Raw genomic sequence first — 18,361 nt, forward strand, 5'->3', positions numbered from 1 at the left:
GCCTTTGATTAAAAATAAAAAAATGTTTTTATTTTAGTAAATGATACATACATTTATTGAATTGTACGTATTGGATTGTTTACACTAATTAATTGTTTCTATACTCTACGAAAATGTTCCTCGTGTATTATCTGTTACTGTGTCACTTGAAGTAGAAAATCCACTAGCAATCTTATTAAGCACTTGTAGTGCAAATTTACGATTGACATTGACCCAGAATATTTTAGGCCAATTATATATTTCGAGACGTAAATATTCTTATACAATTCCGATAATGTCAACATATTTTTACTTCATTACAACGAATACGATTTTTCTACCATATACGAGTTGGAAGGTGATATATAGGAATCTGCCAGATGTATAATATGTAAGATAATTAATATGATGACGTAATGCGTAATAATTTCCTTAAACTCCAATTCGATCGCGATAAGGTCGACAGTTGAATGGACAGCAAGACGAATGTGCTGCATATAAGGTATTGCAAACATATGGCGCGTGGTTCACCTCAACCTTCACAGTTTTATCATATTTGATTAGTCTCAACCCTTGGCCCTGTTTATCAACAGTGCAGTTTTCCTGCTCCATTTATGAACCGAAAACGGTATTGAATATAACTTGGTCAAATCTAACGTCGTCCATAAAACATCGTAATTACGAAATGCATCTCTAATAGCAGGACATGTAGCAAGACTACCTGAGTTGAGTTTTACTCTGATAAATATATATTTTTAGCCATACCTTAAAGTATGTTTGACATTGATTTCGTCTAACTGAGAAGTACTTTGTTTTTGTTCAATTGAGTAAAAATAGGAGTTCCTAATATCCGGTTTTATTTTATGTATACAAAGAAAAAGAAAGATGTAAATAATCCTATGTGTTGCGTAGTAAAGCATTCTAAATCTAAGTATTATTGATGCATCAATAAAGGATCGCTGAGGTCAGATAACAATGAAATATGTATATAAAAACTGGTCCCATAATATATCTTAGAGTTATTACTCGAACACCTTGATAGAATAATAAGAAAATCTGGGAAGTGTATAAACCTGATTTGTGTTAAAAATGCTCTTCGTATGCAACTTGCTGCCAGGAAACATCACATTTATATAACTTGTTTTTACTTTCATTCCCTTTAGAAATTAAAGAGATCGCATTTTTGTAACAACCCAGAAAGATAGAGGGCTTTTAAAATCATTACTTAACTAAAATATTTTTCCTGGAATAATATAAAAAGTACATTCTGTATTTGTTTAAACTTATTCAGATCATAATTTTTATTAAAATTCATACGATACGTAACACAAAAACAATAAATAGTCGTGAAATACAATAAATTATTTATAATTATTATATATAATATATTGTAAATATTACTTTAAAAAAGAAACATCGATACTTATGTAACATATAATAATTCCTTAGTATGGTTTAAATCCAATTTATTAATTCCCTCAAATATGTAATATCCAAGCATTTAGTATACAAACTGGTACACAGTACTACACTACCAGTTCACAGTACAGTAGCTTTCTACTAATTCAACCACTTAAAGCTTCCAGTGGTCCCGTAATTATGTTCGTGTTATCTGAACTGATTAGTTTATCGTTTTACTACAAATCCGTGCTCAATTACTAACTAGTTAACCTAAAATCGTTCAAAGAAATAAAAGAAATTAACATGAAAATGACAACGTTACTTAATCTTATTATGTGCGTGCGTATGCCTTTGAAACACATTCATTATTCAAAACTAAAATTTTATGATTTCTTAGTTTATTTCAAAACTATTAATGCAAAATACACATCTTCCTTTGAGCTATTTTCAACGGCATTTCAGCAAACATTTTATACTTAGTTGGTTTCCAATATTAGGTATATGGCTATGTACCCAATACAAGTGCTTTCTAAGAGCTAATACCTCACTCTCTTAATATCATAGAAGTATTTATACCAAATGATACTTATTTAAAAATCATAATAAAACGATTACGAGTCGATATTTTAAAAAATATACTTGATTTAAATTCTGAATTCGTCTCAGTAGTTATTAAAAGAACAATGCATTACAAATCAATTTTATCACATACTTCAACACGTGGCCAGCTCACGTGTCGATTTTACCGCCAAACAACTAATAAAATGGCCGACTTACGTTGTGCTAGAAAATAATTAAAATAAAAAAAATTAAGTTTCCTTTGATATAAACATTATAAATATGTTCAAATAACTTTTTCAACTTCAAAACATTAAAAAACGTTATGCAATTTATAATAATTCTACATTTCCTTTAACGAAATCTGTGGGTAATCCGCCATGATTGATACCATACAAACATGTCACAAACAAAGTCTTCTTTAACTGCCATTAGTCATGAGTTATATTTGTGTTACATTTTATCGTTGGCACTTAAATATATAAGCGTTGAATACGACGTTAATGCGTCGTAAGAATTAATCTTAATCTCTGTCACGTTTTTAAATTCGGTACATCGCGATTTAATGTGCAATGTTATTGCTTCATACTTTGTCTAAAACTGATTTGATTTGATAGCTATACTATGCCTCACGAACACGAATCTACGCTTTCATCTATCTTATAGAAAGGTAAAATAAATTAATAACATACAAAGATTATATTCTAGATAGACAAAATATATTGTTATATCGCCCAACGCTTGTTTTATTAGTAAATGTGCAAAATTAAATATTAGTATACTTATATAGAGTCTACAACTAGCTCGTAACTGTTTAATTTAGTATATATAGTGTCTAGAGCTAGCTCGTAATTGTTTAATAGCAGTACGCTTTCACTTAGATCGTCCAAAGTCATGTTTTCAAACATTATGTTTCTTGTGAAACGACTTTATATCACACATAAATAAATTTATACTTTTAACAAGATATTGAGCATGTGTGAGTGCAGTCCTAAATTGGAGGTTCGTACAAAAGCTTCCCACACGATCTCGTCTGACATCACCCGTCCCACAGACCGTTAACGACCTTCAAATATAAATCCACACCTAGACTTTAATATAGCAATTAATCATTCTAATAACTAATTTAACTTTATTAGAAAGTTTATGGTCAAATGGGCCATCGTGCTATATTGATCGTCAATCATTGATTGGAACAAGTCTTTTGCATGTCTTGAAGGAACGATCATAAGCTGCTTATGCATTAGTTACGGAAGTTACCCGATAACTGAACTATTAATGTGTTTTATATAACATAATGTGTACGCTTTTTTGTAAAAGTTGTCAGTTGTCTGAAGCTCAGAAAATGTAAATGGTCGAATGTTAAATCGTGAAATAACGTTTGCCATTAAAGAATATAATAAAAAACTAGTGAATATGTAGAAGATAGCAACTTTGGAATACAAAGATCGTCTCCCAGTTCTTTCAAATACCTAAAGTTAACTACATTGTGAACAATAAGAAATAATTTACGAAAATCCCCCTGAAATCCTCTTTGCGGTTCTCAGGTCTAAGGCGTTCATAATATGAACCGGTAATAGATTTAGATATATACCGCGTGTTTGTGAAATATTTGTATGTGAAGGTATTGGAAAACTTGAATACCAGTAAAATTCCAATACAACTAAATACCTTGAATAAACAACTCCATAATCATAAATACTCAGGTAAACCTAATCACTTATACAATCAAACAAATGTACCATTAAAATGTTTACAACTGTTTATCGCAGAAACTTGCCTTTTTCTTCAACCAGTTATTTCAAACAGTTACACGAGAGATATTGGTCCTAGGTTTATTAGTTTATAAATTTTTTTATCAATATAAATCCTCCTTATAAATATGCCAATAAAATCATATAAAAATATACTTTTTTTTTAATTACAATCGAAATACAAATACAACAGACATAGTAAAATGTTGCCGATGAATTGACTTTCATGAACTAATATAAGCAATTCAAATACTGTTTAAAGTCTTATCTATTAATTACAAATGTATGTATTGTAACGTGATACGTTAGCGAAATCCCGAAATGAGAGAAATGAATCACAAAGTCGGTAAAAGTACCGTGCTAGTTTCATAGTTTTCACAATAGTGAAAGTCGTCAAGTGAGGCTGTAATAGAGGAATATGCCACAAAGGTATTAAGTTCCCGTACACACAACGAACCAATGAACGCCCGAGTAAACTGTCACTCTCCTACAATCTTAAATTGAATCAGGAAAATGCATATTCGTTTGGTTTATAAATTATTATAATAATAGTTTTTTTCATATTCCGAATAAGACTTTTGGGAGGAGTATAATATAAGATGTTTAGTTTATCATCAGCTATTTCATCCTTTCAAACATCAAATACTATTTGTTATTAACCTCAGGTAAGCATAGATGAAAAATTAAAAGTTACTGTTTAAATTACATCGTAAAGAAAGTCGACTAGGCTTATGTTCGAAGTCATTTTAAAATTTTATCTCGTCAACACTAGTGACATATTTTATTTAATTTTAGTATGGTAGTAAAAAATATTTTTCACACAACAACACTGAATATCAAAATTCATATATAAATAACATTTATTCCAAGCTTATTATTTGCATGACATAATTTGTACGGAACGTATTTTTTCTTTAAAATTATAAATACTTGTAAGATATTTTTTAATAAAAAATTCGTTAAGATCATGTATTATGTAATATACAAAATATTACGTAAATACATAACATGAATAAGAGATATTTTTGATATATCATAAAATACTTTAAAAATAACTACATATTATCTTAAAAACGTTTGAATAGTACTCTTCTTAAGGCAGGAACATGAGCTATATATGCTAATTTCTCGATAAAACGAGGTTACGAGATCTGTTGCAGCCTTTTACGGAAAGCAATCTAAATACATATTAATCTCTAGTGTGAAGGAATTATAGCGTTCTATAAATACCTACATAAGTATTATTTTAATGTTTGAATAATATACAGCTTAAGTGAAATTGCACAATAATTTTAAGACGAAAAGCGATAATTAAGAAAAACATAAAAAAAAATATTATGTGTATTCTCCTACAGTATAAGATAGCGGGTTCAAACCTGAGCCAACAACGCTGAGTTTATATGCACAAAGTTCATTATTCATCTCATGCTCTGCTAAACATTGTAAGAAATTGCCGTAACATGTAACTCCAACCCAATTTCAAACATTGTGATAGAATAAACTTCAAATCTTCGCGTGGGTGATTAGGCTTTTATCCAGCTTTGGTCAATTTACAGACTATTACATACAGAACATTTAGTCTATTCTATATAAAATAAGGCAATTAGATCAAGGCAGACGCGATTAGGCGTAATAACGCGTAGGTTTAGCAATGGACGGTAGGAATTTGCAAACCAAATGTTTAGTTCATCGATTCCATAATCAAAGCTGATCAAGACCGAACTATGTACATATATTAAATAAAACGGATATCTTATTTACTATTTCAAGTATTCGAAATATTGCCTTTGCTATCGTTTTAGAAAAATAACTTATACTCTAGTAATATTTCAAAAGATTATCCAGTTTCGTGAAAATTAAAATTTTTCAGTTTACCTTTTTTTGTAATTACAAATAGCCCAAAGGTAATTTGATCATGACTAGGTTAAATAGAAAAAAGCTTTGTAAAATGTAAACTAATTATTATTTATTTTTTACTTTGAAACAATAATCAAAAAATCTAATCTCAATAGAAACGAATAGTAAGGAAAGTCATCCGATTCGAATACAAATGTTTTATTCTTGTATCGTGTTGTAAATGAATACTCGTACCTACTCGTCAGTGTCATCGCTCACGCGACGCGCCGAATTCTTGGTGAATTCGTCCGTCTAACTTCGCCCATTAAACTTATTATCTATGTTGTAATGATGATTGAAATTTAAAGTCGTTGAACCTCGTTATAACTTTAATGGCCAGAATATTGCGTCTTGTGTTTTTGTCTTGTTTTTTTTTATTTATTTAGACAAAAAAAATTGTTATTTATCAGATGTTCTGTACCGGAAATCTAGCGAAATCATATCGACTATAACGTTGCAATTTTATTTATTTCCATCTATTCTGTAGCCGTATTACCCATTTGAGTCATTCATTATCATTCAGTTATGTCCTAACATTTACTTATAAGGTAATAAATACTTACAAAGGTATAAAATCGGAAATACTATTTCTTTATATTATTAATTTATTCTATATTACTATTTTATCTTCATTTGAAATAAAATCAGTTCGATGAACCTTGAACGATGCATGGAGTCGCGTGCATCATCCTAATATCCTGACTCTAATGCCACATGCAACCCTGGTACCAGCTTTTCAAGGACACACATAAAATTCAGAATCACCCGAGTCTCACGCTATCAATGCAATTTACGATAAAATCCAACTGCGAATCAAAACCGACTGAATTACGTATTAAAAAACGAATCACCGAAGAAACAATAACCAATCATTTTTATATTTATAAAACTATTTTATTTTCATGAATAATGATGTTCCTAAATTATATACTACGCCAAAGATGACCATGCAATTAAGTAACAATTTATTTATATCAATAAATCAAGCCACTCCCAAATATTGAAGTTCCCAGCTTATGTAATATTTACTTCATTAAGGTATCACGTCATCGTCAATATTGAACGATACCCGTCCGCTATACTACCAGTTACGGAGCTAGTTTTTATTGCGAGAAATGCAAAACGGTTCATGGAATACCTTCCAATCTTCCGAGTCCTTGACCGTTAGCGGTCAAGACTCATGATTGTATTCACCTTGCGTTTCTCCGAATTTTATATTTTAATTATTTTACTCGCGTTGTTTATCACAGTATAAATAATTTGATTTTTTGTGGTTATTATATACAAAAACCCCGTTATGGTTATGGAGGTGACATCATATTGGCCCGACGGTCATTCGCTTCGGAATGAACTGCGCAGAAGATATTATATTATAGTATTTACGACAATGCGTGTACGCAAAGATAGGTTCGGAAATCTCTTATACTCATTATCAAATCAAGTAGGCACAGAACAAAAACAGCTGTGTTATGTATGCAGATATAGTATCACAGTCACAAGAGTATAACACTGATTTATATCTTCGAAATGCTCTCTATACCTATAGATGTGATATCCCATGAATAAAGTTATCTTAAAATTCACTTCATTTATATATTACTTATAATTTATATTGTGCATATACCTATCAATATATATTACTATTATGTTGTAATGACTACATAGATTTAAAGAAGGTCATTGTGCAAAGCTAGGTTAAATTGTTATTCACAGAAAAAACAAATTTTGTAAATCGTAATTAAAATATAAAAGTTAATGTTAAATTGTGCAAAGCTTAATTATATTTCTTTTTTATGCAGGAACCAAGAAGATGGAGTACAAGACGAAGCAGTGGCACGAGAAATGTTTCTGCTGTGTTGTGTGCAAGAACCCGATCGGCACCAAGAGCTTCATCCCACGAGAGCAGGAAATCTACTGCGCCGGCTGCTACGAGGACAAGTTTGCTACTCGTTGCGTCAAGTGTAACAAGGTATAACTAAATTAGATTACCCTAAAACGGTCCTCAGTACGCTGATTTATCAACCATATAATTTTAATACTAATCGCGTAGGATTATTTGATCTTCTTCTGATTTTGAACTACATGGGCTACACTACACTTTTTTACTTAATTTTTAAAATACAAATATTAGATTAAATTAATAGATTCTCAAATAAAACTCAGGTCGAATAAATGATGGTTCTAACCATAACCTTAAAAATCATTCGAAATTTTGAAAGCAAAATAAAAAAATATATATTGCGAAGTTATTTTTTCTATACTTCTATATCAACTTAATCTCACATTAAACACAATTTCAGATCATAACGCAAGGTGGTGTAACATACAAACACGAGCCGTGGCATCGCGAGTGCTTCACTTGCACGAACTGCAACACGTCGCTCGCCGGAGAGCGCTTCACGTCTCGCGATGAGAAACCCTACTGCGCTGAATGCTTCGGAGAGCTGTTTGCCAAGCGCTGCACTTCATGCACCAAGCCTATCACTGGTAAGAAATATAACTATTGGAAAATAATAATGTTTTGATTCTTTAGTTTATAAAATGAACGATAATAATATCTTTATTATACTTCTGAACTTCTTTAACAAAAATGCTAATCGATAATATATTTACTTTAATTATTTCTCATTTAAAATCCCTCAATCTTAAACAGCATCCTTTGCTCCTATACTATTTTTTGGGTCGACAAAGTTATTAATGTATGTACTACAAGAAAAAATACTTTATTTGCTGATTTAGATTCACGCCACCATCCTTGTTGTCTATGCGCTAAGTGTGTAATTCGATCAACACAATACTTTCTCTTAGCCGGCTTCTGAAAACTGAAACTTACTGACACAACGTTATTTACACCTTAAACTGTCAATTTGCAGGTATCGGCGGCACTCGCTTCATCTCGTTCGAAGACCGTCACTGGCACAACGGCTGCTTCATCTGCGCGCAGTGCAAGACCTCACTGGTCGGCAAGGGATTCATCACCGACGGACAGGACATCATCTGTCCGGAGTGCGCGAAGCAGAAGCTCATGTAAATACACAGCTTGCTCTAACGCCTCCATCCTCTCACTAATGACTATTCGGACATAAATCACAACCAGACGTTTCCTAAGGATTAACGGCCATTGCCATGACAGCTTCGCTTTGAGAGCCTCGTGACTAAACAGTTTTTGGTCTTGTGCAGCGACAAGACAATCCTACCGATAGTCGCAAACGCGAGAGACTGGTGCGCGTTCAGAACGCAGGGAATGCCCAGCGACCAACTTTTCGACCTTGCCGACGAAACCAATTTTCGTAAGGTCAATCTATAGTCACTCGTTACTTCAAGTTGTTGACGATATTTTTTATACAAAAACGAGAAAATCACAAAAAAATAATATATATATGTAAATGCACAAATAAAATACCTAATTTCGCTTTTTTTACTCGATTATTACTTAAGGTGTTTATATATTTTGTTTTAATTATTGTTACTAATAACAGCCGTTTCGGGAACCAGTATGTATATTTATAAGTAGCAGTATATTATGTAATTGTGCTAATTGCCATATAATTTCGCTTTGGCTGTTGTATTAGTCCCTTAGGTATGACTTATATTTGTCAATTTACCTAGTGCAATTCACACGATGCCTTAATAACATATCTAAGTCAATTTCAAAAATATTTTATTTTAATCATTATTATATATGCCAAGACAACGTCAACTTAAAACGCCTGGTGTTGCCAGGTGTTTATAAGTCGTTTTTTTTAAAATGATTGTTAATATCAAATAAGTGCTTGTCATTGTTTAAACTGCGTAACATAGTATATTAAGTGTAATAAATAAAATTACCTACAGAGTAATGTATGTCTATATTATTTAAGTATTTATTTATGAGTACGCACTTATGAGAGGGATCGCCGAACATTTATGTAATGATGTCGATCGCACTGAGATTCGACACGTGTAGTGTTGCCATACTCCATCGGGCGATAGCTTCCTAACACTAAATTATTAAGTGACGTTATGTCGTCTAGTTTTTACTAATAAAATAAAAAATAAAATATTTTTGTTCTCTAATGGGAACCACTCGTTACAATAATGTAATTGAATGTTATATCTATTTTTAAATGATAATAAACTATTTTTTTAGACGTAGACTTGTATTTTAAGAGGATAACATCTGTGTTTTGAGATCGCATTAGCGGAACGACCACGAAATGTCAGGGGAACACTTTGTAAGGGTAATCGTTAAGGGATAAATTATTAAAATGTTGATAAAATTATTATTAATTTATGATTAATATACACCTTGAAATTGCTTAGTTGTGTGATCTGATCTAATAATAATTCTTGTATCTATCCATAGATTGTATAAACTATGAAACTGAATTAAATGATCGAAATAACTTGATTGTTTCTTATTTATTTTTACCCACTTCAGTCTATTATATCATCATTAAGATGGGCCACATTTTATTTTGAAGCTGCGTCGTTGTCTGTTTACTAGATTTATACTACGACCTCAATAGACTTAATGTATAAAAATTGTTGACCTTAACCATAAACGCAATGAAATTAAAAAGGGCAACACATCTGATTTATTTGGTATTGTTCACGCGCTATGAGTCATGAGAATTAGATGGAACTCTGTCAAAATATATATCAACAGTAACAGATAAAATTAGACTTGTAGAGCATGATGTATGTATGAGATTTCAGCAATCATGTCTAAATAGCTGTTTGTGTATATACATCAGCAAGAGTCCCCTCATACCCTTTTAAATGAATTTTACTAATTCTTATTTAATAATCTTAACGCTGGAAGAATTTAACAGTAGAAATAACAATAAATCTTTAAAATAAAACAGTAGCTAAGTAAATTTTAGAGAGTCATAAATTCGAATTGACTGACGTTACCGCTATCAGGATCAGGTTTTAATCGTGGGCGAATTATTAAAGGAAATCAGTTATCGGTGTTAATTAATGTATTCGTCTCAGAGCTTCAAAGTTCGTTAATTTTTGTTTCACAATTTCATTCGTGATATATCAAATTAATTTGTTAATATTTGATTGAATTTGTCTGAAGCATATTATGTAAAAAATTGAAAACTATACGATGAAAAAGTATTTGCTAGTGTTTCTCGTTAATATTAAATAAATAAAAAATGCTTTGTTGAAAATTATGCCAGAGTTTCATTATTAAAAAAAAGGAAGACTAATTTCTGAGATTTCATATTGTTTTTTTTTATGTGTAATAGATACTTGAATCATTTAATTTATTGTATGCAAACCAAAGACATATTTTAAATAAGCTTATTTTATTGTTTTTACATCTTAACAGAGATTTCTGATACAAAGTAAAGTCCTTAAACTATGCTTTAACACAATCTTATGTACAGATTAATAAATCTGTATAAGAGAAATAATACTAATAAGCTTTACACATTTACATATAGCCATACACTTTTACATTAATTATTTATATTTTAGGCAAATGGACATTGAATAGAGACTAAATCACAATACAAATAAAATAAATTATAAGCATCTTTAATTAACAATTTAAGAAACAATGTTGCTTAACGCAGTCAATCGTAAATTCACAAAACTCTATCAGAGCATGTTAAACAAAAGAAGGTTGATTTGTCAATAGTTACTCAAAGTCGTCCTCATATCAGTCAGTGCCAAAATATTTCTGACCAAAGTGGTTTGGAGCCACCGGGTGTAATTCTGAGGTAAGTATTTTCATCTTCGGTACATAATCAACGACGGCCTGTGCTGCTGCAGGAGTACAAAAGAGATTGGAGAGTATAATACGTTCTTCTTTGACACCATGCTGTGTGAGAACATTTACTGCCTGCAAATACACAAGTGCTACATTAATGTACTGTGTACATAATATCAATAAATTATATTCACTTATAAAATAAAACAATTTCCCAAAAGTATATTAAGTTAGTTTGTATATTAATAAACAAATATGTATATTAAGTTAGTTTAACATAGCTTCCGAGTTTTAAAAAATATATGCGAAATCTTATTATACAATTCACATCAATTGTATTTGTAATAAATAAATTTGTAATAGATATAAGTCAAGATATACATACCTGTTTGACAGTGTTACCAGTTGACATAATGGGGTACATCAAAAGTACCTGTCTTCGAGCAATATCTTCAGGGAATTTTGCATACACAACATGTGCTTCATGAGTGTCATTGTCACTCTCTACCAGAATTTTACCTATGCGTATGGATCGGCAACAATCTCGCAAGCCCTTAAACATAAAATAGTTGTGAATTTAGTAGTGTGTGTTAGAAATTCAGTTAATAATTATATATATTGATTGATTGATTATGGAAAATTGATGAAAAAATGATTGTTTGGAATTTGTTCATATTTAGAATTATTTTAGAAGTTAAAAACAAAAATAGTTCTTAAATGTATAATCTATCACGATGAAGGTTTTAATGTAAGTTCAGTAATTTTTTTTTTTTTAATTTGCTATGGTATTAATGTGACATTAGTACATACCTGCTCCATGGCCTCTCCCGATCTAACAATAGAAACTCCACAATTTCCAGATCCATATTTTAAACCCTTATATAAAGCTCCTGTTGGGGTAATAACTTCACAATCTGTGAATGGTAGCTTATTCAAACTCTCTTCAATAACAAGTCTAATCAGGCGATCTGCGTAGAACTTGAAATCACTTCGAGATGTGTTCCTATTGATGTTTATAAATGGTTTTACTTGAATATAAAATAACTTAGAATTCTTAAAATAACATTAAAAGATAAAGAATCAGATAAGTCATATTGCTGATTAAAAAAAAAACATTTATATATTTATAACAAGACAATTGCTTAACATAAAATAAAAAACTTAAACAGCACTATTATTCTATTATAAACACGACCACACAACGTTCTAAAGCTATTTAAGTATTATAACCTTACTTGTCACGAAGTATCGTTTGTAGTTCCTTTATGTTATCATTCGAAGGTAACAACATCAGGTTGTCACCAAACTGCTCCTTTACATCATTGGCATCCCACTGGCGAATATCATTATCAATTAATTCCATTTCTTGTGCGTATTGAATAGCAATGTATATAAAATTAACGATAAACAAAAAGGCTTTTACAGCAATGTTTCTGTCAATGTCATGAACTTACTACTGACAGATGACAATTCATCTGTCACTTGTCAATACACTCTGATCACGCAACAGCTGATAGAAATATAAAGAAAGACATACATTATCAAGATCAGCTTGTGCTTCACTTGGACTTGACCTTCACTTTGTTTGATTTTATATGATAGAAACCTGTTTTACAAATAAAGATCTGTGGTTACCTTTTAATGTCTAATCTTTATTGCGGGATTTTATTAATTTAAATAAATAGTCTTTTTTATTCACTACAGAACTCTTGACGTCATAAATAGTCAATTATACTCATAATTAAATATAACTACATTACGTAATAACTTTATCATTTATATTTTCAAGTGTTTATATTTTAAGTAGGATTTATTTCATTTTGTTACAAGAACAAACACGCATTTAGTGTTTTATACATTTCTTAAGAGATTGCAACAATGTAATCTTGATTTGGCATTTTGCCATATTATGTTTGAATCACTTATATACCTCGATAGTTTCTCTTCTCATATTAAACTATTTTAAACTGAAGTTGTGAAATCGTGACACAAATATCTAAGCCTATCGAAGTTATATTTTGTTTAAATATGTTATTCGTTTTAATGTCAATATGTAGAAAAATTGCAAAGTTCTTGATAAATATGCAACATACAAATTTATTTAAATGGGTTTGTTTGAAAAGATATATAAGTTAAACTCCCCACTCATTGTTTATTTTACCGCTAAACAGCACAGAACATTTATTGATGTGTTCTTGCTTGAAGAACCCTCTTAGTTCCCATGCTTAGCGGCGAATTGGCGATTCTAGGAATTAATATTTTCTTAGCATCAATGTTTAGCCAATTGCAACTCCATCTAACTATTATAGGTAGTAAAATGAAACAAAATATAGTTAAAGAATGCTTTATTTGCCCAGAAATACAAATTAATTATTGCAAGAATAATTCCACTTTTTGTTTAAATTACATTATCTCTGATTGTATGTACATACACATACGTCAGATCCACTTTGATTGTAATCACAAAACATTTTCGCAAAAATATATTTTAAAATATCTTCTTGAAATATGGAACCGTTATCGCTAATTCGTTTTAGCTAGGCTGATTTATACTTTCCTTGTTACAAGAAAATTACTAATAATATAAATAAATGCTAAGTGTTGATTTGAAAAATTTGTGTTTCATACTTCTGAGTTGTATTTCGAAATAAAAACCATATGTCAGATTTAAGGAAACAAAATATTTTATAACCCGTTATTATTATTTTTTATTTTTTTGTTATTATATTATATTCAGAAAGAAAAATCAGCACCAATAAATATACTTATTTATAAGCGCTAGGCGAGGTGAGTTAAAAATAATAAACTTAAAAGAAAAACCTTTAAGAAAAAAGACATTTGTAATGAAAACAAATGCTTATCATAATTATACAGATAATAGGTATTACAAATTTTATTAAGGACCAATATTTACACGCCCAACATTTTTCTGAAAATAATAGTAAGACCTATTAAATCACGGTGTTGCCTTTAACGATTTTAAATTATAAATATAATATGAAATCCCACTTCTAAAATACCCAATGCGAATATGTTATTTCCCTCATGAAAATAATGACATAAATTCGAATGATAGTTACATAGGTACCTAGTGAAAAAGGAATTTAATCCGGAAACAGTATAAAGTCTGTAAAGGGCATTTATCAAAATAAAAAAATCAACTGACTACCAATACTATTCTTACATTTTCTATTATTTAGTCGAATTGACCTTGACCTAGAATCTATACTAATTCTGCACACCTTCGTAGCAAAATGTTATGTTACAAGCGGACAAATACTTCTAACATCCTAAAATGTTTTAAGAAGGTAACGTTGTTTTTCTATTTTCGTATTTAGTATATTAACAATTCTTCTGTTGTTTCCGTAATCTTACGTTCCACAAATATGGCCTCATTTGAACCTGTTTCTTTGAACTATTTAATTCATCAAATAACTATAGTTACATTTAACAGTTTTGTACATTATACGAGTCATTTGATAAATGACAAAATTTTCTATAAAATATCCGCACTAATGCCGATAATTTGAATGAATTGCGAAATAGTATACGGCTTGGCGACAGACCTATGAATCTATTTAGAATTGTCACAGACAATTTTAATTAGATTTATCAAAACGAGAGTATTCATTTGTCTGTGGTCATAACATTCCCGCCAATTTGACCTTATGTCAAAAACGCTTTAAAATTCTTTTGTATCCGTGATTATTCTACTTTAAGATAAAGTATTAACTACCGAGGTTATTTTCACACGGATAAGGGGGCTTATTAGGTAAATAACCTAAACTTTGTACATTATAATTGGGCACATTACATCGAGCGATACATTGTCACGAGCCATGTATAGGAATTATTTAGCTTACCTATAACTTTTATTACTTCCCGTTAACCATTCTATTTACAATATGCCAGCTTACAAAAATGTTATTTACTAGTCAAGCGGTTGATTTAATATATATAAAAAAAAAACAAGCTGTACTGTAACCGTCAATATAACATTAATATCGCTTAATCCTCTAGCTGAAATTATATCTATAGATTACACTTTGTGCACTTGTCTGACAAGCGTTACCAAAGTATTAAAACTAAAACGTCGAGACCAATCACCAATGTAACCGATTTGATAAATAATTTATAAAATCTAATATTCAACGCTTCAGCGGGCGGTGAGAGGTCCTGAGCCACGGCCGTCGGCCATACCGAGCTGAAAACCCACGATTCTTATCTGTACAGGTCGTAAGACTACCCTTTACAAATAAATTACATTAAAAATCACTATTTTTTAAGTAATAAATACGATAACAACAAAGGAGTTACACGCCCTTACTTCGGTTGCTACGACACAGTTTACATGGAACTATAAAAATTATATAATTCAAACTATTTATTTTTTTATCAATTCATAATGTAAAAAGCTTTTTAGCGGCATTTTAATCTAATTTAACTAATGAAGTATTATTCTTATTAAAAATCTATTATATTGAGTGTGATGTCGTGTAATATTTTTAAATATTAATTTTTAACAACATTTTAACCTAAACTACATTTTACTATGTAACAATTCAACTACATAGAAAAAGAATTAATTATATTGATGAGATATTAGTAAATTAACACTTCATAAAATATTTATATAAGATTTACGGTTCCTGTATTATCTGTGCTCGTAGAACTGAAGCAAGGGCTCGAAGCGCCAAAGGGCGAGTCGTCACCAAGCATAAGAGGTCTAAGCCAATCTCACACCAGCGGAAACAACTTAGCATGGAATGTAACACGTGACGACTCGCCTTAAGCTCACGGCACCGATTTTAAACAATTTCTGATCGTTCTAAATTTAAAAAAACTTGTGCTGAAAATAACAGATTATCAATCATTTTGTTTATTAATTAAACTGTAACTAAACACCCAACTTTTTTGTTAAGAGACAATTGCACATCGTAAAGACGCTACTCCATATAACATACAAACTATGAATCCAGCTTTTGGATAAATCTTGCGCAAGAAACAATACAAACAAACCAATAAACGATTCGTAAGTCTTTTGCACACGTTTTCTGTCCAACATAGTTCATAATATGAAAACAATAATGACGATTGAAAATAACGTTCAAGTAAATAGAAATCGTATACAAACTAATCAGCGACATAATATCTTCTGCAACATACGATTATTATACAATAGGTTAAATCTCATGAACTGTGTCAAATCACGTGTGATGATGATTGATATATGACATGTTTTTTAACATGCATCACGTAAATGCTAGGTGTCGTATTTGTAGTACTAATTATGTTTACATAGATAGTGTTGTCAATAAAAACAGTAATCGTTCCAATTCAATAATAATAAACAGCACATAATATTAGTTCACACGTATGTAATTATACATAAATATGTAACGAACGTTTATTTTCATAATATGTTGCTTAATCGATCGTATCATCATTGATTTAAGTGAATTAAGGCACTAAGCGGCCAATGTCACGCTCAGCCGACTCACGCGCATTCGACACGCACGTTGTTTTTAATTAGAATATTATTCAAAGAAATGTACAAAGCCAACACAAACTTTGACAACATATCTGAATTTGATTACTCAATATATTCAGAATCTGATTTAAACAAATGAATAAAGCTCAAAACCAAATTTGAGGTTATAACAGTCTCAAACGATGACTCGATATTTTTTTCTCAAATGTACCGCAAACATCTTTCAACGATTTCAAATCTAATTCGTATTTAGCACGCACAAGATTTTATCAAAAGCTATGTTTGTTGATCGCATCGTTCAAATCGAGAAATTGTTTAATCGGTGGCCGCTGATAACCTGTACAATAATTACATATCACAAGACCGACTAGTGTACCAATCCGTTTCTCTGTCTCGGGTACCCGTTGTATTCGACCTTCTTCGTCGGTGCGACCTCCGGGAGGGGTTCGGTTTTGGCTTTCTTCCCGCGTTTCGGGGAGAGGTAGGCTTTGTAGAAGAATTGAGAAAACAGAACAAAGTATGAGAAGTACATTGCCATCGACAGTTTTATGTTGATTTGGCTGATGTGGCACGAGTCGGGAGGCACGGTGGCGGTGTAGTTGTGAGCCCAGATGTTGATCGCGCAGCCGACTATCATCTGAGTCAGTTGGAGCACTGTGATGGTCATGGCTAGCATCTTCGGCGGATATTTGCCCATACTGACGAGTGCGTAGTACGAGTACATAACACTGTGGAAGAAGAAAAATAAACATATTACGGATTTACAATTAATTTCCATACAATATTGGGTAATGTTACTTCTTAAGCTCTTTATATAACTCATATTTAAGATTCTTACTTATCGTAATGTATATTCCCCAAAAATCGTTAAAATGTTACCGATCTCTCTGTGAGGTGAATGTCCGCTAAATCTTGCGTTAAATAAAACTTCAAAATATACGATCGATAGTATTCGAGGTCATTTTTTGCTGCTGATTATAAATAAAAAGAAAATAATGACGACATACTATTGCAAAAAAAATATATGATTATTATAGTCAATAATTTTTCGTGCGTAAAGCTTGTATTTTTCCGATACCACAAGTCCGCATTATTGGATCAAAACAACAAACAACTTTTTGTTAAAATAACAATAATTATTCGCTTTATATGATTAAATAAAATTATATCGAAAATAACTATATAGATATTTATTGCATATGAAAAAATCAGTACCAAATCCTTTAGTTTATTTTCGCGTACTAATTTTCAATAGTATTTTACAGTTTTATTTTTTTTAAAGACAGTTGAAGATTTTTAAATCATAGAAAATAAAAATAAAATATAATTGAATTAAACTGTAATGTCGTTTCATTTCGACATGACCTTGGTAGATACCAATATCAAATTATTCATCTCTTAGGTATTACTTTTTTATTATATTAATTTGTAAAAAATAAAACAACTTCGTATAGAACAATGGCTTTACCACGGACGTGTATTACATAAAACTGTTTCTAAATTAATCGTTTAATTTAAATAATATTTCCCAAAGCAGCTAAATGACGCTTAATTAAAAATGAATATCCTAAGCATATT

At 30.7% G+C, this 18,361-nt stretch overlaps 3 protein-coding genes across 13 annotated transcripts in view; 1 reads left to right on the plus strand and 2 right to left on the minus strand.

Moving 5' to 3' along the window:
- Window positions 1-9,978, plus strand: part of LOC124530259 (four and a half LIM domains protein 2) — a 149,456-nt gene extending 139,478 nt beyond the window's left edge. For all 11 annotated transcript variants that reach the window (XM_047104322.1, XM_047104317.1, XM_047104320.1 and 8 more), the window contains 3 exons: window positions 7,388-7,557; window positions 7,889-8,075; window positions 8,462-9,978. In XM_047104322.1, coding sequence (XP_046960278.1) covers window positions 7,388-7,557; window positions 7,889-8,075; window positions 8,462-8,619 — 515 coding nt within the window. In that variant the 3' untranslated portion in view covers window positions 8,620-9,978. The remainder of the gene's footprint in view (window positions 1-7,387; window positions 7,558-7,888; window positions 8,076-8,461) is intronic.
- An 888-nt stretch (window positions 9,979-10,866) lies between these two features.
- On the minus strand, window positions 10,867-12,747 carry LOC124530281 (uracil phosphoribosyltransferase homolog). The gene is made up of 4 exons (XM_047104356.1): window positions 12,528-12,747; window positions 12,103-12,295; window positions 11,678-11,845; window positions 10,867-11,424 (listed from the first exon to the last, which is right to left on the minus strand). The coding sequence occupies exons 1-4, from the start codon at window positions 12,653-12,655 to the stop codon at window positions 11,242-11,244; spliced, it is 672 nt and encodes a 223-aa protein (XP_046960312.1). The 5' UTR covers window positions 12,656-12,747; the 3' UTR covers window positions 10,867-11,241.
- Window positions 12,748-13,622: 875 nt separating this feature from the next.
- The window catches only part of LOC124530162 (elongation of very long chain fatty acids protein 6), a 37,360-nt gene continuing 32,621 nt past the window's right edge, over window positions 13,623-18,361 (minus strand). The window contains exon 4 of the mRNA XM_047104156.1: window positions 13,623-17,511. Coding sequence (XP_046960112.1) covers window positions 17,151-17,511 — 361 coding nt within the window. The 3' untranslated portion in view covers window positions 13,623-17,150. The remainder of the gene's footprint in view (window positions 17,512-18,361) is intronic.

This window comes from Vanessa cardui, chromosome 6 (genome assembly GCF_905220365.1).
Source record: "Vanessa cardui chromosome 6, ilVanCard2.1, whole genome shotgun sequence".
Classification (NCBI taxonomy): Eukaryota; Metazoa; Arthropoda; class Insecta; order Lepidoptera; family Nymphalidae; genus Vanessa; species Vanessa cardui.